At 38.0% G+C, this 24956-nt stretch overlaps 1 protein-coding gene across 6 annotated transcripts in view; it reads right to left on the bottom strand.

Annotated features, from left to right (window-relative positions):
• Positions 1–232: 232 nt before the first annotated feature.
• The window catches only part of ARB2A (ARB2 cotranscriptional regulator A), a 422367-nt gene continuing 397643 nt past the window's right edge, over positions 233–24956 (bottom strand). For all 6 annotated transcript variants that reach the window (XM_087861977.1, XM_045796280.2, XM_087861983.1 and 3 more), the window contains one exon: positions 233–5690. In XM_087861977.1, coding sequence (XP_087718103.1) covers positions 5670–5690 — 21 coding nt within the window. In that variant the 3' untranslated portion in view covers positions 233–5669. The remainder of the gene's footprint in view (positions 5691–24956) is intronic.

Here is a 24956-nt window from a genome sequence, read left to right as displayed (position 1 = left end):
ATATGCATATATACATATTGTTCTATTAGGTCTTTTTAAAAAACCCTGAGTTATCTCAAAGAAGGAAATCAACTTTATAGTCAATTGTGGTTAATTCAGACTTTATTTTGACTCATCATAATTTGACCAATAATTTTTTCTCTCATAGCATGGACAGTACTTACTTAGAATTTAAAAGTTTAGTGTTCCAATAATGCTGCTCTTCTTAAGCCACTTTGAAGTAATGCTAGTGAGTCTAAGATCCAGATCTACATGTTAATCTCTAGTTTTGCCTTCAAACAGAATTCAGTTACAAAGAACTTGGAAAGATTTTGAATCTATTCAGAAGAGGAAAACTCTTTAATTTTCTGAGGAGTAAAAACTCCCCAAGAAACTTCATATAGCTTCTTAGATTTTGCTTAGCATACGTGATAAAACATTGATTGTTGCAGTTTGGTGACCCATGAAATTTGGGGGTTAGTTTTCTCTTCAGACCAGAGCATATAATTATGCAAATAAAGAGCTGTCACTGATCTAGTGAAATACTCACAAACACATGCACTCTGAAATTGGACAGAAAAGTGAAATTGGTTGGTGATGTGATGGTGCCATGGTTTGTTTTCCTGCCAAGTTTCTATCCAAGTTCATTATTCAAATTGTAAACTTTAAAAAGAGACATATCATTCTTGGGGTGTTGGTTGTCTTTTCATTTCAGATTCTTTGTATTGGTACTGCAGGCTGGTTACAAAGTACAGTTCAACATTATTTTACCTATGACAGTCTCCCATATTACCCTATGTAATGGCCAAGGAAGAAAAGCTGAATGATCTAGAAAGATACAGGGCCTCCCTAGATTTCTTTCTAGAAACATGTTTCATGTCTGTTTCAAATAGAACTCAACCCAACAATACGAAGAATATAGTGAAATGTTCACAAATCTCAAGGCAAAGGGCCAGGAAAAGTTGCCTGGAAGGCCTCATGGATTAAGTCAAATTGCCACTTTCAAGTTTTTACATTGAAGGGGAAAATACTGGTCTCTGCATGGTATCCACTTAATGGTCAAACTTTCAGGACGACTTTCTCCTATCTAGCAATTAAAGCCCACTATATAATATTTGGTGACTTTAACCTTTATGGTTCATTTACAATTACCACTCTCTAAAACCTTTGTGCTAAGAATTAACAAGAGTTCTTCAATCTAACCATGCTCTTTGGCATCGAGGTCTCCCAATTCCAAAGTTACCACTGAACAGGCTGTTGCATAATTTTAGATGTCATGGAGAGTCCCACTGATGAAATCTGAGAAGGCTCATGTCAGACCACTGACTGCTAAAGACATCACTACATGAAAGATCAGTGGTGTGAAACCTTAAAAACATTGATCCAAATGAATCAATTAAATCAACATTCATGCCTCCTAAGTGCGAGGTTTAAAACTATCATTGTTGCTTTTTTTTTTTTTAACTCTACATAGATTTTGAGATAAACGTTGGAATGCTTTGATGGCTACTTCTATTCTCGAATCTCCGTTAATCGACTTTGTGCTATTTCCCTCTTTTCAACATCTTCCACTTGGTGTACGTTCTTTACTTTTAGTACAGTGCATGACAGTTGCAATGCTTTAAATCTAAAACCGCCTAACAAAGCTGACGCTTTAGGTAGGGTAGCTTTAAGCTCTGTGAAGTGTTGATTAAAAACCCTTTCCCAGACTCAAACTGATCTTTTTGGAGATTAATAGAATATTAGATAAAAGGAAGACGAACAATTCAAGAGACTCCCACTCAGTCACTCTATACAAGGAAGGAAGGAAGGAAAGTATTCAATTTTTGAAAGGGAGTACCTCCTGGAGTCTTTTATTTTATATTATTACAGCCCCTAATAAGTAATCATAAAATAACCACCACTATTATCCTTTTTTTTTATTGCCACCCATATTTCAAAGATGAGAATGTCTCACATTCATTTAAAGACATTTTCCCCTACAGAGGCATGGGGAAAGTTTTTGAGAAATTTTTAGACTTTCTGTAATAGTAATTTTTCTTAAATGAAATCAGGATCGCAGGAACCTGTCAGTTTACAGTTATAAACTAGGATTGTAACAGGAGACACACATGTGTTTGGATTGGGACTCCAGATAATCCAGAGAAACATGTGAAAAAATTTAACTTATTAGCCCTGATAATATAGTTAACATATTTTGTCACCCAAACTCTTTCAAAGGAGTTACAGGTTTTAAAGAAAGAAAAGCAGTAAAATAAATGTAAACAGAATATTTTCAGATTAGATGTAATACAACAAGGACCTATGCAGGGACTTGGCAGCCATGTAATGTCACCAGAATCCTTTTGGAAAACACATTTCTTTACAGTATATTAAAGTGTATTTTGTAAAATGATAGCTTAACAATGGGTTCAAATTTCTTTGTAGCTAAGGATATTTTAGATATTAAAAACAAACACCCTAAAAAATGTTGGTTTTGTGGAAGGTCCAAGCCAAATAGCAAGTGACCAAGTGAAGCTAGGATGTTACCTTACAGCAACAGTAACGGTAATAAAAGCAGCTGTATGCTTTAAAATACTGATGAATGCAGGTCCATCACTCTTTTTAGGTTTCTGCTTTTAGTAACCTCTGTACACGAATAAATGAACTTCTGAGCAAGAATAATACGCCGCTGCTTGTTGGGAAAATTGTTTTTATTTTAAAATGGTAAACAGAAATATATAATATATATGAAACTCCTGTGCTTTACTTTTTTTTTCTTTTTGTATAAACAATAATGCAATCCAGGTCGAAGCACAAGGCAGAAACTTGAGAAAACAACAACTATTACAAATAGATTTTCTCTCCCCTTCAAATATCCATGAAAACTTTTAACGGCTGCATGGTTAGATACCTTTATAAAGTTCTAAAGCCAGTATCTGGCTTTTAAGTTTTAACAGGACTATTTTGAATCTCAGATTTATCAACAACTCCTTGCTTCCCATTCTATTTGCTCTAAGAACGGAGTATAATTTTTAAAAAAGTCTACAGCCTAACTTTAAGTCTCTACTCTCCTAAAAACCTGTCTAAAGAAACCAAAATGGGAAGAAGATCAGAGCAGAAATACTGTTAACACTTTTCACCTCCAAGCAGGCGGGCTACTACCCACTGACGGTTGTTACTCCAGGAAAATTCAGGTGGATTCTTTACTACATTTATACCAACAGACGCATAATCAACAGGTTAAAAAAAACCCCTACATTACAAGGAATCTTATCACTTGTCAGTAGGAGGTCTCGATGGTTTGCCTAGCTCTTTCTGGGTTGAGGCAGCTCAGATCCACAAGTAGAAATCCCATTTGCACAACCTAAGTTTGCAAATAGCTCTCTATAGATAGTTAAACAAGGCTAACAACCCAGTAGTTTTAAAGTATTAAAGGCAATTAAACAGTGATTCACTCTAGTTGCAAGTAAAGATTTTCATAAAGAGAAGTGAGAAAACCGAAGAGAAGGAAGAGGAGTGATTTGGTGTCTAAGCTGAGCACATTTACTTTGCTCCAATTCAGGTGCAGAAGCTTTACAAATTTAGCACTGCGCAAGTGCTGATTTAAAAAAAAAAGCAATAAAATTAGTTTTCCTGTGAATACTTTCATATAGTCACAACACCACACGATTTATAACACTTTGAAAAATATATTCAATCCACATCAATTTTCAAATCCTCTCAAAGGAAGGTACCATTATTGTATACAATTCACCATTGCTTATAAAACAGAAAAGATTGCAGACCAACATGCTTGACATTGTTGGGGTTACATATATCAAGTTATCCAGGCATTGGATAAAATGACGTTTTTGATTTTTCCTATATTGTTTCCGCTAAAATAATATCAAAAGATATGTATATATGACTACTGAAAAAAGATCACTTTAATTTGCCATCATTAAAACTACAAGAACGAATTAATGTACTTATATACCAAACACAGATATTATCACTTTTAAAACTTGCTGAAATCGGTTCATAATATAAAAACATTTTATCCATGAGATGGTTATTTTAAGTTATTTTTCTGAGGAGTCAGACAGTTCTAAGTCATTTTGGGTACATTTTATCACGTCCTCAAATAAGGCAGGCATATTGTTGCATATACTTTAAAAAAGGATGAAAAAATATTAAATTCAGACCCTCATCTGCTAGAAACAGAATCTTTACTAGGTAATTAAATTCAAGTTATTAAAAATTGATAATGTTAAGATTTAATATTTGAATTTAAAAGTCAGCAAAATCTTAACTTATTTTAACTCTTACAACATTTCACAGTGTTGGCCAGATATTAGCTGGATTAAAATAACTGTTGAAACTGTAGGGCAAAACCCCACAGAGAAAGTGGACTAATAAAAATTATGCCATTGTATTGAGAGGAGAAAATCTTTCACACCAGGTCTTACTTTCTCTTTCTCTTGGAGCAGAAACCTAAAAGAATCATTTTAGCCCCATTCAGCCTTTTAGAAGGAAAAGGTGGAACAGCACACAGGTTCATTTGCCTGATGACAATAAATACTATCCCTAACAGGGTCTAACTCCACGAAAGCTCAGAAGAGATCATTCTAGTTAGGATTATCAACAAGAACAACACACTTTCTCCACATTAGGATTTAAAAAGCAAAACGAGTGTGCGATCTAAATTACAATGCCACTCAATACACATTGTACATTTAAAAAGTAAAGTCAATTCTAATGATAAAAGTTGGAAATTCCATTGAAAACGGGATCTTTCACACTTAAAAGATTTGCTCATCATTACGTTTGGTTTAAACAATCTCTTCTGAAATTAGAGACTTGTGTAAAATCTCACTCAAATGGCAAGGATTTTCAGCGGTAATGTGTAATCGGTACTTCATAGATTTTTATGCAAAGGTTTTCTTCTGGTTTCGAAATGAAAATAGATTGTAAGAGAACAATTTGCACTCCCAAAACGACATAGTACATCATGGCATTCACGTTCTGAATTTGAATTTGGCTTTTCTGAGGGGGTTGGGGGGATCTTCCTTTAAAAAAAAAAAAAAAAGAGGCATAAGAGGCTCTTAGGGAAAAACCTACCTAAAATGGAAGTTTGAAATCTAGAATAAAAGTTTGCTTCTGTTCGGAGAAAAAAACTGGACATGATTGGGGGGGCCGGGGGCCGGTGCCAGTGGCGGCTGCGCTGCAGCGGGCGGTAGGACCGCGCAGACGCCGCTCGCCTCGCAGCGCCGGCGCGGGCTCCGTCAGGGCAATTAGAGGCGCGCCGGCCGCGCCGAGCAGGGCGCTGTCAGCCTTAATCTGCGCGCTGACGGGCAGCGCGAAGCCCGAGCTCAGCCCGCAGGAAGCGCGACCAGTGAACCCATATTGCTTTGACAGTTGCACTCATCTAGAAATAATGCAAAACGCTATTTAGATGTATATATCACGACCCTGTGCTCTAGGAAGAAAACAATCTAATGAGGGGCTGGGAGTCTGCTCGCCGACAACAAGCAGTTAGGAGGCGTGTGGATGCATGCTCGAGTGTGGTGCCTTTGCTTCCCCTCCCCCGTCTCGCTCGTTCTCCTCTTACAGCTCTTCGTGCTTTATTCTGTGGGAGCGCCGCGTCAGAGCCGGCTTGAGGGAGCTGGTCTTTGCCTCTGAGGCTTCGGTGAAGAATTTGAAAATAGACGGGAAGCTCTTCCAGGAAGTTAGCTCGTGACGGTCGGTGCCTGCAAAACACACAGACTGGGTTACGAGGTGGCCGCGCTCGGTGCCAAGGCACAGGCCGCCCGCCTTCCGCCCCTGGAGCCCGACCCCGCCCTCGGAGCCCGCGTCCCCGGCGTCCGGCCCGCGCTCCGGCGCCAGCTCCCCCGCCGGCGCGCGTCTCCGGGCCCCGGGCGCGGCCTCTCCGGGCCACACCTGTGCCCGAGAGTTCACTCTGCCCCCAGGGCCGAGGGCTGTCTCCGTCCGCTCACTGCGCCTCTCTGCCGGCGGCGCCCGGGGCGGCCCTCCGGAGACCTCCGATGTCTCCCGCCCGAGCCCCCTTCCCGCCCCCGAAGCGAGGACGCGCCTGGGACACCCCCCGCGGGTTGCCCGAGGCGCGGCCAGGCGGCCCCGGGGCCTCAGCCCCTCCGGGCCAATCGAGGCGCTCGGAGGGAAGGGCCACTCCCTCTCCCGCCTCGAAACCACCCACTTCCCCAGGCTCCGCGCGCGCGCGGGGATTGGTTTCCCCTGCGCGCGGAATCCGGCTTCTTCACCCACCCGGAGCACCCACGTTTCTCTGCTTCCCAAGAGAATAAAACAAATCGGATTTTTCTTGCCTCTCTCGGAAGCTGTGCTGTTAGACATAATTTGTCTCTGCGAGGTCACTGCGACCAAATTATATGGGATTGCTTCATGAAGGTTCAGATTAAAAAAGAGACTGTGCCTCGAAGTGTCCTAGGAGGCTACATTTTTAAAGATTTTAGGGGACAGTTTTAGAAAAGCTAAAAAAGTGTTTCAAAGCAGTGACTACAAAAAGAGCATCTAGGCCTCCTATTTTGTCACGAGGAATTCAACTTAGAAAATGCAGGTTTAGTTTGTCACTTTACAGGGTTATTTTACTACAGCTTCTGTGGCTAAATTTGATACCGATGTACAGTGTTTTTCCAGGGATGTAGTCACAAGAGCAGATGAGGATATTAATCGGTTTCGACTCCTTGTGATAACGTATCATTTTACCAGTCTCTTTACAACAATTTTTTAATTAAAAAATAAAAATAATAACGAAGACTCTACCATAGAAATAACGAGTGAATAGCTTTGAAACAGTTGAAATCTCTTCCTAGATCACTCAATTATGCAGAGAGATACTGCCTCGAAGTCTTGGGATTCAGGGCCTCTGTCTGATACTTTAACATTGTTAATGATAATTCTTTAGTCTGTAATAGTAGGTCATTGCTATGGTTACTCTACAATGGTGCAACACTTTGCTTTCCCCTTCAGCTATTCGCTGAGACCTGGTAACCACATTTGTTGCCTAGCAACAGTTTTGTGACAGTATCACAATCTGGGAGCTACAACAATAAGGATGCTATGGCTGCAGTCGACCAGAGAGCAGAAAGCTACAGTCTGTGCACGGGACTTAGATGTGGGAGCGGGCTCCACTAGAGAACCCCTCTCTTTATAGGTATCCTCACAAGGATGCTCTCTATCCTCTTCTTCTCTGCAATTTGGCCTTATGAACCTTCATTGGGAACTATGATCCAGTATTGAAATCATATCCTTGAGAGATATCCTCCAACACTACCATATTCAGATGAAAAAAATGAGGTCATTTCTCTATCTGCTTACTCATTTTGGGCAAATTTCAATGTTACTCAGTGGGAGAGAGAGAGAGAGATGAGTGTAGGTTTATCCTGGCAAATCCTAAATGCCTGACTTGATTTGGACAAGTCTTCATAGAATTCTTGGGGAAAAAAATTATATATATGCCTGCCCGATCAATAGGTGTGCAAACTTTCAAGTTCTTCAAAATATAGGTAACATCCAGATATTTGTTATTATTATATTTTTCACCGATTTAGTCATATAACAGTCTTAAAGAATTCTTTTGAATTTGGAGGCATTTATATTCTCCAAACTCAAGTAAGCAGTTCTAGATATGCTCAGACAAACCTACTTTGGGTATATTTGAAATGGGCCTAGTTTCTGGATAGGTTTATGAAATTCCTGTTCCTATTTCTATGGTGTTTGAAAATCTAGTTTTACTTCAATAATAACTAATTGCACTTATAATGATAAGATACTTTAAAATCAAGTGATTTCTTCCTTTTCAAAGACTGTTCTCAGATGCATACTACATAGCAACATCCATCCCCCAAAACAATGAGAAAAGAAAGAAAGAAGGAAAAAAAAAGGTGTTAATTGTCTTCTTTTCCTTCTCATTTCCCTTGCTTCCAGACTCATTTGGCATTTCCTCCACAGTGATCACACTTACACTTACTAGTGTTACCAAGGCTATGATCAATTTGTGAGCTTTCTCAGGGAATTCTTCTCATAATTCCTCCCACCCCTTGAAAACCAATTCAATCTAGGAATCTAGAGGGACCTAAGGAGTCAATGGTCTGAAGCAATTTTAACTCCTTTATTTTTTCTTTCCTGGTGACAATCTTTCTGAAGGATGAACAAATTTCCCTGGTGATAAAATCACTACAAAGGCTTTTTAGTTTTAGCTTATGATGACTCTCTGCTTGATTAGTCCTGGGCTGAAAAGACCAAAGTCCCTGAGATAACTGAGTACCCGCACTGGCTCTCAACATTTACCTCTGCAATTTAAGAGTATAAATAATGAGAATGTGTGCTCTGTCAGAGGAAGGGAAATTGCTGGGAGTAAAGGTAATAAACAAAGTGAGTTAGAAACTGAACTACAGAGGGGCGCCTGGGTAGCGCAGTCGTTAGGCGTCTGCCTTCGGCTCAGGGCGTGATCCCGGCGTTCCGGGATCGAGTTCGAGTCCCACATCGGGCTTCTCCGCTGGGAGCCTGCTTCTTCCTCTCCCACTCCCCCTGCTTGTGTTCCCTCTCTCGCTGGCTGTCTCTCTGTCACATAAATAAATAGAAACTGAACTACAGAGAACCAAGTGGGGGTGGGAGAGGTCTCCCTAAACTAAGGAGGTAGTAAAGTGAATATTTTATACAAAAATGGCTTTCTTTTCAAAAATTTTCAAAGTAGGTTTTTAATAATTTTATTAAAATAGCAGTTGGAAGTTAGGTAATTGTATTTCCATCTGGGGCTGCACATATACATTTCAAGAACATGTCTGGAGACCATTTTCGAAAAGTCAGAGCCAAAGTTCAATGAAAATATTTACAAATTAATATGACTATCTACCCATAGCAATACTTAGAGAATGGAAACTTTTTTTTAAAAAAGATTTTATTTATTTATGTGACAGAGAGACAGCCAGCGAGAGAGGGAACACAAGCAGGGGGAGTGGGAGAGGAAGAAGCAGGCTCCCAGCAGGGAGCCCGATGCGGGGGGCTGGATCCCAGGACCCCGGGATCACGCCCTGAGCCGAAGGCAGACACTTAACGACTGAGCCACCCAGGCGCCCCTACAGAATGGAAACTTTTGAGAGCAGCTTTCTAGTAGTTAAAAAATATACCACTTTAGGAACAACTATTCCATCAGGACAGAAACACTAGACCATTACATTATTTATTCATAAAAGGATATAAAAGTGGAAAATTCAGGTCAACCAAAAAAGCAGCCGTTTATTGATAAACTGCAATGATGTGTAGGTTAATATGGAAAATCATTTCAAAATAACATAACTAACCATGTTATTTGAAGGATATAAACATGATTCCTAGTCTTTCCTCTAGCACGACTTCACCTAATCAAAAGCTCCTCTTTTTAGGGACTATGACTTGTTTCCACTTTTCAGACCCCCATTTTCCTTATCTACAGAGGTTCCCATGGTGTAGGGAGTAAAGGGATTCCTATGTCAAAAACCCGCATGTTGACAGGGAAAGATTTTTGTATCTTCTTGAATTGGCAGGCTTGTTCTTTCTGGATAATTCACCTTTGGGGCAAATTCAGTTTCCTAATCCATAGAATCAATTCAGTATCAAAATAAAAAGTACGAGGTCTCAGTGCTTCATTATAAAAAAGTGCCTTTGTTCAGTCTCAATAAATGATTCTTAATGGGCATGGTAGTGGCCTCTGGGGCATTTTGGAAATTCGTAGGGATATTTTTGGTGGTCAAGATGTTTGGTAACAACTATTGGCGTTTAGCAGAAGAAGGCCAGGGAAGCGGGAAATCTGCAATTTGCGGTCAGTAGAGCACAATGAAGAATTATTTTGCCTCTCATATGGTTTTTTTCTTTTAAATATCTTATTTATTTACTTGAGAGAGAGTGAGTGAGTGCGTGCGCAGAAGTGGAGGGAGGGGCAGAGGGAGATGGAGAAGCAGGATCCCCACTAAGCAGGGAGCCCCACATGGCCACCCAGGCACTGCCCACATGGTTTTCAAATGTTCCACCGGCTATTCACGTAGTTGAAAACCCTGTTTATAATTATATGGGCTTAGAATTTAGATGTGTTTAACAAATACTCTCAAAGTACTTTTGGCATCATTTTAACACATACGGAATTTTCTAGAAATCCTACTGCCACGTAAGTTGAAGGAATTTTTTACTTTATGTTGTTCAGAATATTAATAAGCAGGAGTGGTTTATATAATTACCAAGAGTGGTTTCCATATGAGAAAAATCTCATCACTGATGGCATCACTGCCCACAGAATTTGAGTTGCCGACAAACACACCCGCATCAGCCTGCATCTGTAGTTGTTGAACCTATGGTGATTTTATGTACAGGACCAAGTATCTGATTGCTATGTCTTATGTAGATTTTCTAGAGCACTTAAAATATTGATATGCATAGTATTTTTATTATGAGTTACTTTTATTCCTTCTATGTGTTAACTAGAGCATTATAATAATTTAGCTATCTTATAAGTAGGTGGATCATATTATCTTTAGAATTCATTTCAAGATAGTAAAAGCACTACGTAATATTTGTTTTAATGGAAGGTAGTTAGATGATCAAATGTCAGCTTAAATAAAAATGGATAGTTAATTCTTTTTTTATTATATTAGAGATTAATTTTCCCTATAATCCGAACCCTACTCTAGCCATCTCTTTTATCCTATCCAGAGTAGAAAATGCCTTTTATTTCTCTTAATGTTTCTTCCATAAATATTGTTTGTCAATGATGTTGTTCACTGTGAAATAACCAAAAGGCAAGGGACAGGGGATCTTCCATAAAATACTACACTCAATATTTATCCTTTACCTACACCTGTTTTAAAAAAATGAACTGTAGCAGATTTCAAAGTGGTAAAGACAGCACAAATGGTCAAAAGGATTAGAAACTGAAAGTATGAAGTATGAGACTGTAAATCAAATGAGAAAAATCAAATTGCTAAAATGTGTCATTTGTTTTCCCCAAAGACTACATATTTTAAACAAGTGTCTTGTAATGGAACCGAGAAAGAGGGAGGCTACATCTACATAATAGCATTTAGAAATTAAACAAAACATGGGTGGAAATAGCACTGAGAGTGGAACGCTCAAAGAATAGGGTAAGAGAGAAGAAAACATTGCTCTATGTTCTGTCTTGTCTATTCCCTTTACTTCTTCCTGTGATGACTTCAATCCAAGTGTTTCTTGCAAGTCTGCCTTGTCCACACTCCTCTTCACTTGATCTTAGTGCTTACATTTTTTTGGGCAAAAACTATGCCAAAATATGCTAGTGAGTTAGCTGCCAAAATCCTGATGTTTACTTTGGCAGATGTAGACTAGTCTGAAGCTGTACCTCATTTTATGCAGTAGATGTCTTAAAAACTTATATGTAAATATAATTTCTGTAAATAGAATTTCTTTAAAGGAAGAAGTGGGTTATTTACCTCTTCAACGAATCTTTTAATAAAGTGAAGAAATGTCTGGGAAAGCAAATAATCATTCTTCAAGTGATATTACACACACACACTATACACACCACACACATCAAATTTGCCAGAGATGAGGTTTACTCATATAATGATGGGCAGTTTAAGTTCTTACCAAAGAGATAATTTAGAAGAATTTCTTGGTCAGCTGTTTGCTATTCTAATTATTGCTAGTCGCCTTATTTTACATGGTCCTAGACCAAAAGGTCATGGAATAATTTCAACAATCTATGCATAATGTACATTTTACGGTCTGCTTTAGAATAGGGAATATAACTGTTGACAGAGTCACTTTTGAATGCAAATATAATTTTTATGTCTTTGTTTTGGGGCACGGGAAACTAGCACGTGCCCCTACCCTCTCACTGACATTCCCCAATCCCTTCCCCCCTACAAAAAAAGAATATTTTTTTAAAAGCAAAAGGTAATGAATAAATTTTGTTTCCTAAGATAAAGGGGAAAGGAAAAAAAAAACCTAGAAAGATATGAAACATTAATATTAACAAGATAACATGTCTATGATACCTTCAAAATGACAAGGTTTGATTTTAAAAATTGATCTTTAACAAGAAAAAGAAATATGGGCAATTAGGAAGTAATGAAGACCCTGTCAATATAGCTATGTTGATAATAACAGGTAAGGGAATTCTTGAGAAAATCTAATTTATAAAAATCAAGAGGTCTGTAATATGCATTATTGAGTCCCACTGGGATTAACTAATGAACTTATGAGCTCACCAGCAGTTATTTTTAGAGAGTTATAAAGAATTAGAGAAATACCAGAGCACTGAAAAGTAATGTGCCTTCTAAAAAGAAATAAAATATAACTACCAAAATTCATTTTAAAATGAATTCTAGAGCTTCTAAGGAGAGCATCATTAACCACCCCCCCGCCAACTTACCGATATTTGAACAGAGAAGGGCTCGTAATGGAGACTCTCCTAAGTTAGAAGGTGAAAGTGTGAGACTCAGCCACTGTTGGGAGTAGTAAATGGAGTGGGGTGGGCTGTTCATTGGGACGATGCGAGGGAAATGCCAAGAGCAGCCTAGTAAACATGCTGCATCGCCTTGTTAAAGAACTTGTGTAAGAAATAGGCAAATCTCTTTCCATTGCATGGAAAATGCAATACTGGTTAAAGCTGAAATTGTGTTGAGACCTGAAGGCAAGTTGTCAAGCTTAACCAGAAATAACAGACAGGCTGGAACAAAGACATAAACTCAGTGGTAGAAACCTTTGGGTCATTTGCAGCTTCTGAGCATCCTGTCCTTTCCTTTAGCTTCTTTTCTAGATCTCTCATCTATGGAAGGGGAGTCGGGGGTTGGGTATGGCATCTTAAGACCCAGGAAACAACTCTGGGCAGCAAACTTATTCTTAGGCAGAGTAGACAGCTTGCAGTAGCTATGGGTCTCTGACATTGAACCTGGAAGACCTCTCTCCAATCAACTGCCTAGTCAATAAAAAATGGATACATTTTTGTTGCTTCAATTGCCTATCAAACACAGACAGCTGGTGTAGAAGTGCTTTCTTTGGTTTTATTTTTTTTAAGGATTTAATTAATTAATTAATTTGAGAGAGAGAGAGAGCATGCACAAGCTGAGGGAGCAGCAGGCAGAGGGAGAACTATGTTCTCCGCTGAACAGAGAGCCTGACATGGGGCTCCGATCCCAGGATCCTGGGATCATGACCTAGCTGAAGGCAGATGCTTAACCGACTGAGCCACCCAGGAGCCCCTTTGGTTTTAATTCTTGTCTCATGTACTACTCCTACTGTTGCCAAAAGGCCTGACCTCCAGGGATACTGTTTCCCTTTAAAATTTGAGCCTAGATGTGGGCAAACGTTCCCTTTTTCCAGTTTCCCTTTGTCATTTTCCAAAATAACTTTACTAAGGGATTGTAAGAGGAGAGAGCCCTGAATAAGGGAATTAATGCAAAGAACCAAAAATATAGTTATTTCTGTAAGTGCAGGTTCCTAATTCTATTATTACTCCCAACACAATCATCAGCAAAGAGCTTTACTGGGCTCCATTTTAAACTAGCGCTCTGCCCAACAGGGCTGGTATAACCTGACAGGTATCTTGTCAGGCTTCCCTTTCTCCTGGCTTCTCTGTCTTTTACTAGATAGGTATCTATGACTGATGGCTGCTAGTCTGACTCTGCATGTATCAGGGGAAGGTGAGGATCTGGGGCGAGGGAAGGAAGGGAGGAAGAGAGAATGAACTGCAAAATACTTTCCTTATTTCAAAACCGAGCCAAACCAAACCAAACCAAACCAAACCAAACCAAACCATTTACTAGTTCAAATACCCAAATCTTTTGTGGTCCTCCTTTCTCAACCGTGGAGTCTACTCTAAATGATATATTTTGTGGGCAGAGAGTTTTCCCAGAGGTTCCGAGAGTGATTAATTTATACATTCATACATGTATTTATATTCTTGGGGCTGAGGATGCGGTGGCGAGCAAGACGTATAAATGCCCCACTCTCGTAGCACATGTGCTAGTGCAGATGACAGACAATAAACAAGTAAACCAGCGAACAGGATAATTTTGGAGAGTCAGAACACTGTGAGGAAAACACAGCAAGGGGATGTGAAGAGAAAGAGGAAGGAAGATGCGGTGGGACGAGGAGAGATGGCCATCGATTCAGATGAGGTGAAGACTCCTGACCTGAGACCTGAATGGCAAACCAGACAAAGGTCGGGGGCAGAGTGCAGGAGGCAGGGCTCTGGAGGAACAAGAGCAGGGGCTCTGAGGAGGAAAGAGCTTGTCACAGTTGAGGAACTGAAACGCTACAGTGACTGGAGCACTGTGGGTGAGGGGGAAGTGGTAGAAGATGATTCAAAGGTGGGCAGCCTCCAAGCCATAGGAGGTATCGAAGGCCACAGTGAAAAGTTTGGATTTTATTCCAAGAGCAGTGAAAGGGCTGTTTGCAGAGTTTTAAGCAGAGGAGAATTAAATCTGACTTGTATTTTAAGAAAGAATACAGGTCGGTATGTGAATGGTGAATGGATTATGGGGAGTTAGAATGAAGGACTGCATTTATCGACTCTACCCACCTCTAGAGCATTCTCTGGGACACACTCTTCTACACACTTTGGAGTATAAAATCCACTTACTACTAGTTCACATAAATAAATTAATGATATAGTAATAGTAATATGCAGTACGAATTGAAAGAGACTAATAAAATAGTATTTCTAAGAACTGAAGACAAAATGGAGTTGAAGTAGGAAAAGCATTTTCTTAACAATTTTGCTCTTGTGATTTATGCTCACACCTCTGCTTTCTCAGCCCTTGGAAGCACTGTTCTGCGTGGTGGGAAGGTCCTGGGAAGGGGAATACGCTGTCACTGCATTCCACTTCTGCAAGCGGTCCCAAGGAAACTGTTGGGCTTATTCCCCATGGAGGCTTTTCCACTGAGTTCTTCATTTCTCTGAATGGACACAACATTCTCTTAACTACTCCAGCTCAAAGCCTCTCAGCCATCTTTAATTCTTCTCCACGCTTGTTTGCGGTTTCCTGAACCAGTTACCAAATCCCGACAATTATACTTCAGCAAAGTTTTTCCAATCTCCTTCTCCCTTTCTAGTTCCTCGGTTATCACTTTAGATTTAATGACCTATCATTTAGAATCTTGACACTTCCTCCCAACTCATTTCATTGCCTTCGACCTCTCCTCCCCTATTTTGTACCCCACCCGCAACCAGATGAAAAATTCTAAAGTATCATTTGTGTCATATACCTCTTTCTCTGTTCAAAAATATCCAACAGCTGTCCATAATATATTAAATCGTAGAATTTCCTTAATATGGTTTCAAGCTCTCCATTCTCTGGCTCCAGCCTTCTTTTCTGAATTTATGTCTCAATTCTTCTGTAAGTATCCCCTATTCTCCTAGGCCCTGCTCAATCGACATTTTAAAAACTTTTCAAAATCTCGGGTACTGGACATCTGTAATTCTGAAGTTCAGCCCGAGAAGAAATTATCATTGTAAAGTTTTGAAGAGGCAGGGGTCAAACTTTACTCATTTTAAATGCAGATTGATAAATATACCTTATGTTGAAGTAAGTGTATGTTAGCTTTTGGAGTTAAGAAATAAATTCCTCTAAAATTGGAATATAATGACAGTTGGATACTCTATAACTAAAAGCTGAAGGAAGTAGAATGTTTTCCCTGCTCTCTTCAAAAAACTGACGAGGTGATGATCCATAGTCCATTAGCAACTAGTTGATAAGCACTGACAAATACTCAAAGTATCTTCCAGATCTCTTTAGCTAAAACGTTGTGCTTATCTAGTAAATACAATTTGCTAGCATCAAAAGAGGTTTAGATAAGTGTCAGAACTGAGAACTCTTAGAAAACTTCAACTGTAATTGTTCGAGAGCTTGTATTCCCAAGATGTAGTTGGCTTGGTCTAAATTTAGATGCAGACAGAAACATACCAAATATAAAAGAGTAAAGACATGGAAAGCACCCTGGATAAAATTTTATCCAACAGTTTCATTTCACAGGTAAGAAATCTTAAGTTAAGAGAGGCTGTGATAGGCCGAAGGCACACAGACATTTCGTCCTAAGATAGTCAATATTTACAAATCGGTAAAACACTGGAATAGTAAAAAAAAAAATTCAGAAGATGTATGTCTGATTGCTTTAAGATCCAGTTCAATATTTATTTCCTCTAATAAGCTGTCTTTGGTTAGCTTTACCCCATTGTAGCTACTCCCTTTCTTTATGTGTAGTAGTTTGTAGATAGTGTATACTACACTCTCATATACCTGTTCTGCTTAACTAGTTATTTCATGTATGAAAAATACCTTGCTTTATGTCCAAATCCTTTGGCGGAGGGTAATGCTTCAAAACATTTTATTCCAGAAATCATGGTGAGGATTAACGGATGTTTGTTATATATATAACTACCTGGAACAGAATTCACCAGAAAACTGATGCTTATTAAATGCTATTAAAATATAATAAAGCATGGAATCATAAGCCTTTTCTGTGGTTTTTACACTATCTTAATAGTAATTCCCATTTTGAAAGTAGGGAAAAGGGGGCATACAGAAGATCATGGCAGCAAAAACTTGCGAATTTAGAAAGCCAAGTGCTACTGGTATTCTGAATACATAGATAAACTACTCTAGGAACTTTGTAACCACACCATCATTTGTATTGCTTTGTCAGGCTTTCAAAAGCAGATATGTTTGTTTTGCAGCCAACAGAAGGAGGAACAAAGCAGAGAGGAAGGAGGAAAGTAGTCATTACAGATTGCCCGAGTCACTTAAATTATTTGGAATTATACTAAAGCCTATAGGCCAACCTGGGGAGAACTGATCTATTTACAACACTGAGTCTTCCAATCAATGAACATGACATATTTTGTCACTTATTTAGATCACCTTTAATGCTTCTTAATGAGGCTTTATCATTTTCAGATTAATTAAGCTGTAAGTATACTTTCTGAGATGGTTGTAGATTGACAGGCACTTGTAAGAAATAACAGATTCATCCTGTGTCCCTTTCATACTTTTCCTCAATAGTAGTGACTCGTAAAACCACATTATAATATGACAGTGCTCTAGTTAAGATACAGTAGCCATGCTCACTTCCCTTCCAGCCCCTCCCTCACCCCTGGCAGCCACTAATCTGTTCTCCATTTCTATAATTTTGTCATTTCAAGGAAGTTATATAAATGGAATTATACAGTGTAACATTTTGGGATTGGCTTTTTCATTCACCTTAGTTCTTTGGAGATTTATCCAGATTGTTTTGCATCAATAGCTTGTTCCTTTTTATTGCTGAGTAGTATTCCATGGTATAGATGTGCCACAGTTTGCTTAACCACTCACGTGTGGAAGGACATCTAGGTTGCTTCCAGGTTTTTGGCTATGATGAATAAAGCCACGATAAACATTCATGTACAAATTTTTGTGTGAGATAATCTTCATTTTTCTGGGATAAATGCCCAAGAGTGCAACTGCTGGCTGTATATTAGTTACATGCTTAGTTTTTTTAAGAAACTGCGACACTATTTTCCAGAGTCACTGTACCACCAGATGGTCAACCATGTCAATGTAACTGAGTTCCAGGAAAAACTTGGACATCAACGCTTAGGTGAGCTTCCTTGATTTGCAATACTCCCTGTGTATTCTCACACATTGTTGCTGAAAGAAGACAGCACTGTTTGTGACTTGACTTTAAGAGGACCACTGGAAACTCATCCTTGGAACTTTTCTACGCCGTGCCTTACATGTCTCTTCCTCGACTTTAAAAAAAAAATATTTTATTTTTTATTTGTCAGAGAGACAGGGAGAGAGAAAGAGCACAAGCAGGGGGAGTGGCAGGCAGAGGGAGAAGCAGGCTTCCAGCTGAGCAAGGAGACCGATGTGGGACTCGATCCCAGGACCCTGGGATCATGACCTAAGCCGAAGGCAGACACTTAACTGACTGAGCCACCCAGGTGTCCCAACCTTGACTGATTTTAATATGTACCCTTTTGCTACACTAGACTGTCATTGAGAATATAACAGCTTCCAGTGAGTTCTGTGAGTACTTCTGGCAAATGATCAAAACTGAAGGTAGTCTTAGGGACACCAGTTGCAATTGGTATCAGAAGTGACAGTGTTCTTGGGGACTCTAGAAGTTTATATCTACGGGGGCGCCTGGGTGGCACAGCGGTTAAGCGTCTGCCTTCGGCTCAGGGCGTGATCCCGGCGTTCTGGGATCGAGCCCCACATCAGGCTCTTCCGCTATGAGCCTGCTTCTTCCTCTCCCACTCCCCCTGCTTGTGTTCCCTCTCTCTCTGGCTGTCTCTATCTCTGTCGAATAAATAAAATCTTTAAAAAAAAAAGAAGTTTATATCTACAAAAAATCTTGCTGGGATCTTGAAAGGAATTATGTTAAACCTGTGCATCAATTTGGAGAGAAATAACATCTTTACTATGTTGAGTGATTGAATCTTCAAACATGATATACTCCTTAGCTTTGTTTTTCAGGACTGCATCTTTGTTGACACTACCATAAGTGGGTCTTTAACTACTTGTTGTTGGCATATAGAAATACAATTGACTTTTGTATAATGATTTTGTATCCAGCAACCTTGCTAAATTATACATTTCATCCAAAAGATTTATCTACAGATTTTGAATTTTCTACATAAACAATCATATGTGAAAAACTTCAGTTTTTTTCCTAATTCTTACAGCTTTTATTTCCTCCAGATATAAATTAAGGAAAACTTTTTTATTTATTTATTTATTTATTTATTTATTTATTTATTTATTTATATATATTTTAAAGATTTTATTTATTTACTTGACAGAGAGAGAGACAGCCAGCGAGAGAGGGAACACAAGCAGGGAGAGTGGGAGAGGAAGAAGCAGGCTCCCAGTGGAGGAGCCTGATGTGGGGCTCGATTCCAGGACTCCGGGATCACGCCCTGAGCCGAAGGCAGACGCTTAACGACTGAGCCACCCAGGCGCCCCCTTATTTTTATTTTTTTAAAAGATTTTATTTACTTATTTGACAGAGAGAGAGATAGCCAGTGAGGGAGGGACCACAGCAGGGGGAGTGGGAGAGGAAGAAGCAGGCTCCCAGCAGAGCAGGAAGCCCAATGCGGGGCTCGATCCCAGGACCCCGGGATCACGCCATGAGCCAAAGGCAGATGCTTAATGACTGAGGCACCCAGGTGCCCCTAAGGAAAACTTTTAAAACAGCCTCAAATGTATTTACACCACTATTTATTGAGATGAAATATCACATGAAGCAAATTGTTATAAACAACATAAAACTGGCATTAAATGACCACATTTTCTATTTTGATTGATTTCTTGATGTTAGACTTAGCAAAGACCTAGCTCTGTCAGGTAATGTCATCTAGTTGCTGACTGTTGGTCATGAAAGCTGTTACCTTATAAAAGACACTGACAGCTTCTGGAGTGTCAGTAATGCTCCTAACAATGTGATTTCTTTTCATCCTAGTTAGTAATGTAGAAATAGACTATTTTTCAGCCTCCAAGTCTAGAGTTGTCCTCATGCTGTGCGGTAATACTTTAATTTCCTTACCAGTTCTCTTCCCCAAAGATTTCCTCTTTGAATATTTTAAGAGAAAAAAAAATCCCAGGATGCAATTGCCTTGCACATGGCAAGAATCTTTAAAGAATCCTGAACTTATTGACACAACAGCATTAATAAAGAATAACATCTTCCATTAAGATAAAGATGCACTGATTTTTAATTAAATACATATATTCACAAATATGTAAACATAGTAAATTCCTACTACGGGCTAATTTAGAAAATGACATGGAAACATATTAGACAGGACTGATTACTAAGTATCATATAATATTTTATCATATAATATTTCAGATTATCAGGATAGGGAAAATTCATGAGCACTAAATTAACATTAAGTTCCACTAGGGACTGATTTACAATAAAGATTGAACAGAACCAGATATGGCTAAACAATTACTAGAAAGAGTTATGAAAAATATTTTCTAATTGTAATCCTTACAGCATTTATACTGAACTTATCCTAAAAAAAAAACTTATCAAAACAAAAACAAAAAAAAAAACCAACTCTAACTTTTGTCCAGAAGACTTTAAGGCTGAAATCTTTCATTATTGCTCAAGGAACTTTTTCTCAGGAATTAAGTTTACTTCTGGGTTTGTAAAAATTTCTTTCTTTCTTTTCTTTCTTTCTTTCTTTTTCTTCCTTCCTTCCTTCCTTCCTTCCTTCCTTCCTTCCTTCCTTCCTTCCTTCCTTTCTTTCTTTCTTTCTTTCTTTCTTTCTTTCTTTCTTTCTTTCTTTCTTTCTTTCTTAGAAAGAGACAGATAGAGGAAGGGGAGAGGGAGAGAGAATCTTAAGCAGGCTCCACACCCAGTGCAGAGCGGGACTTGGGGCTTGATCTCGACCCTGAGATCATGACCCAAGCCAAAATCAAGAGTTGAACACTTAAACTGAATGAGCCACCAGGCACCTGTAGGTTTGTAAAAACTTTTAATTGAGATTTGAGATGCTGTAATGGATGAAAGTATATTTTACATGTGTTACAGAATTTGGCACATACATATTAATCCCACTTCTTTGTTTTGTATACTGGCTCTAAGTAACATTATAAATTTAATTATAAATACAATAAAAAGTTCTCTCTCCTAAGTATTTTATTTATTTAAATATTTTATTTATTTATTTTATGTATAGAGAGAGTTCTGAGAGTCTATATAGGGGAGGGGCAGAGAGAGGGGAAGAGAGAGAATCCCAAGCCGACTTCACAATGGGCCCAACGTGGGGCTTGAACATGCCACTCTTAATCTCAGGGTCATGAGTTCAAGCCCCATGCTAGACCTAGTACTTAAAAAAAAAAAAATAGCCCACAGAATGTGGAGAATTTTAAAAATTCAATTTTAAGCTAGTAGGTTTAAAGTTGTGGTATGGTTGTAATATGTATTCTTAGTAATTACTATCATCATGAAGAAATAAAAGTTAAGGAGCGCCTGGATGGCTCAGTCAGTTAAGCATCCGACTCTTGGTTTTGGCTCAGGTCATGATCTCCTGGTTATGGAACTGAGACCCACCTCCGGCTCTGAGCTCAGCATGGAGTCTGCTTCAGATTCTCTCTCCCTCTCCCCACTGCTCACTCCCTCTCTCAAATACATAAATAAAATCTTAAAAAAAAAAAGAAGTAAAAATTAAAACTGAGTATTTCCTTTGTTCCCGGCATGGCACTAATAAGCACTTTATCACACTAACTCATGTAAACCTGAGAATAATTTTTACAAAGCAGGTAGTGTTGCCCTCATTTTGCTGATGAAAAAACTGAAGTCAAAGAGGTTATGGAGCTTGCCAAAGGTCACCATGCTAGTAAATAAGAACATAAACTCTATGAAGGTGGGAACTTTGTTTTGTTCACCCTTTATTACTACTGCCTAGAACCATGCCTGACACCTAAAAGCCTCCGGATAAATATTTGTTGAAAGAGTGGAGGCCAAATGCCAAACTATTAAACTACAATACAGGGCTACCAGGGTATAAGCCAATACATGGTTTCAGTTTAAGGCAGCTGATCCCTTACTTCTTAAAGTAATGAGCTCTACTCTGTTGACTTCTTGTTTTGGTAAGTTAAGTGGGAAATTGATAGCTATCTTTGGTATGCCCATGTAGACTCTTAGAAGACATTTTGGTGTGTTCAATATTTTCTATTTTTCTATTCTTTTCCTGAGCTTGTAAGCTTAACTAGATCAAAGTGGTTTAAATGGGTTTAAATACTAAATGATTCACCTAATTTTTTAGGATAAATATTCTATATATATATATATCACAATATAGACTGAATCCTGTAAAGGGTTCAGGAGCGTTCACAATTACCCTCTGTTGACCAGAGGGGGATAAAACTGGAACATATGGATGCGTCAGCAAAAGAATAGCTCAAATGGGAAAGCACTTTTCTTACCAGTAGGTAACCAGTCTACCATAGGCAAAAAAAAGAATGCAAACATTTAATGTATTTTCCTGTTTAATTTCTGTCAACTCTCTTCTCCTTTCCTCATTGCCTCACAGATTTAAAAGTCAGATGAAAATCTGCTGTAAGACCCAGCTTTCCTGGTTAGATTTTTATAGGTGGGTGTTAAACAGAAGTTAGCATAGGAGCCAAGTCACCAAATAAAATGACCATAATGACCCATGCCACAGTGATGACATGGAAGCAGTTAATTCAGCACAGAAAATAACTACTAAAGTCATAGGTTAGCCCAGTACTTTTAAGAAATCTGTGTATCTGTTCTTTCTTTATATCCATATCATTATCTTTTTTGCTAAGAAAGCACCATTTTGAATGTGTCTTGCTGAGGGAAGATGAGCATTTGCTCTCAGCTGACTATGGATAGCAATCTTTTATAAACCATAAATGCAAACCTGCTGGAGAAAAAGCCTCAAGGTCAATGCTTCTAAATTCAGACAGCCAATCAATAGGTCATTTCCTAAACATGAGGTTTCTGTGCAACCACTCCAGAGCAGTATTTTTAACAAGAATATTTTTTTTCCCAACATAGTGCAATAAGCTTGTTGTAGACTTACAACATTTTCGGAATGTTGTAAAAGAAATCTTGTAACAAAAAGCAACATTTTCACTTTTATATAACTCACATCTTTTCCTCACATGAAAGAGCAGCCAAAAGGATGAAGGGCAGTATGGCCTCAGTGAAATCTGCTGAATTGTAAAAATCTAGTTTCCCATCTTTAAAGGCGAAACAACAAGAATGTTAAGAATCTGGGATGATACAATCCACAAGACACTGAAACGCAGAATCTACAGAATTATTAGAGAACATTTTTTGAAATTTTGGGAATGATTTTTGCTTAAAATTTAAACTTGTATTTTACATATGCAAGTCAAAACACTGCATTGACTTTACAACTGATAATACTTCATGCTTTATTTCAGATTTACATTGGACCTAAACATAACAGTTCAAGTTTTATGACCACAGAGAAAATATCCAACTTATTCAGAAAAGTGACTTACAAATTAAAGTTAAAACTAAAGAAAGCAGTTCTAGAAAAAGGAATTTCATTAAAAGTGAGTGTTAATATTCATAACTCTGGACTTAAATTCTTTTCTCATATTTCAGTCTCATGGACAGTCACATTAGTTTATAATTACATATTTAAAAAGAATATTCTTTTTTTAAAAATATTTTATTTATTTATTTGACAGAGATCAGAGAGAGAGACAGCCAGCGAGAGAGGGAACACAAGCAGGGGGAGTGGGAGAGGAAGAAGCAGGCTCATAGCGGAGGAGCCTGATGTGGGGCTTGATCCCATAACGCCGGGATCACGCCCTGAGCCGAAGGCAGATGCTTAATGACTGTGCCACCCAGGCACCCCTAAAAAGAATATTCTGTACTTAAAAATTATCAGAATTATAAAATAAGACAAATAGATGATACATCTATTTATCATTATGAAGTATTGGTAGCTCTTCACTTTGAAAAATTTCCCCTAAAAGTGACTAGAATAATTTTATAAGGCAAATTAAAACTTGCAGATTAAAACTATTTTAGATTTTCACAAGGGGGAAAAATAAGAATCTTCATATTTCTTAATCTATACAGTGACAGTCATTCTTGTATTATTCAATAAGCTATCAAAAAAAATTTAAAAAATCTTGCTTTTTAATGAAGTCTTGGGTTAAACCATTTAAATAGCGAAGTTTTAGGCCCCAGAGCAAGACTACACAAATTTAAAACTGCTAGAAATGTTGACAGATGCTTAATTACAGTGTTACATATGGTGGAAAACATACACAATTTGAGTGGATATTTTTATGAACAATTATCATTTAAAACAACTTTGGAAATAAAATTCATTTGTAACTATGTCATTCTTAATAAAATTGTTCTGTTCAGTCAGTATTTTTTCTATATTTCTACTTACCTAAGTTCATCACAATTTTGCAAGTAAATTCAAACATGAAGATATTCTTTTGGTTAGCATTTCAAGTTCCAAATTTTCTTTTATTAAAAATATCATAAAATTTAGTGGTAAATTATATATAGTGATGTAATTCTGATGTTTTAGATTGAGAAATGAAAAGCACTGATTTGAATGTATTCTAAGAAAATGAACCCACAAGTATTAAATTTACAAATAAACTGTATTTTAAAAATAACTTCAGACTCACAAGAAAGTCGTAAAAATAATACAGTTGACTCCTAAATATCTTTAAACCAGATTTCCAGTTTTCAAAAATATTTGTCCTATTTGTTTTATTATTTATTCTTTCACTTTGTGTATGTACATACCTATGCATATAAACAAATATTTTTTCTGAATTATTTGAGAGTAAGTTGCAAATATCACGCCCAATGTACGTAGGTACATACATCGTATGTATGTACATTAGTATGTATTTCCTACCAACAATGAAATTCTGCTATGTAACTACAGTTATGAAATTCAGATTTTACATCGATAGGATACTTTTTTACTCTACCATTTGTATGTCAATTTTGCCAGTTGTCCATACAGCATTTTTTAAAATATTTTTTTATTATATTATGTTAGTCACCATACAGTACATCCCCGGTTTCCGATGTAAGGCTCGATGATTCATTAGTTGTGTATAACACCCAGTGCACCATGCAATACGTGCCCTCCTTACTACCCATCACCGGTCTATCCCATTCCCCCACCCCCCTCCCCTCTGAAGCCCTCAGTTTGTTTCCCAGCCATACAGCATTTTTACTGTCTGATACAGAATCTAGTCCAGGATCACACAGTGAAAACTATGAAGGTTTAATAATTATTTCTGTTTATTTCTATCCATTTCTGTAGATGTTATAAAGATTGTTTCATTTGGTTTTAATTTGAAACTTCAGAATGACAACAATCACTAAGGTCTATGATAGTTTTGGTCAATTACCTGCATAAAAACATAAGAATATGATGAAAATATTCCTGTTTAAGGTTATATATCTACCAGTGAGTAACAAATATCCATTTGACT

Source organism: Ursus americanus, chromosome 5 (assembly GCF_024610735.1).
Source record: "Ursus americanus isolate L20-20 chromosome 5, mUrsAme1.1.p, whole genome shotgun sequence".
In the NCBI taxonomy this organism is placed as follows: Eukaryota; Metazoa; Chordata; class Mammalia; order Carnivora; family Ursidae; genus Ursus; species Ursus americanus.
Note: the sequence above shows the minus strand (reverse complement) of the source record. Positions and strands in the feature narration are given on the sequence as shown.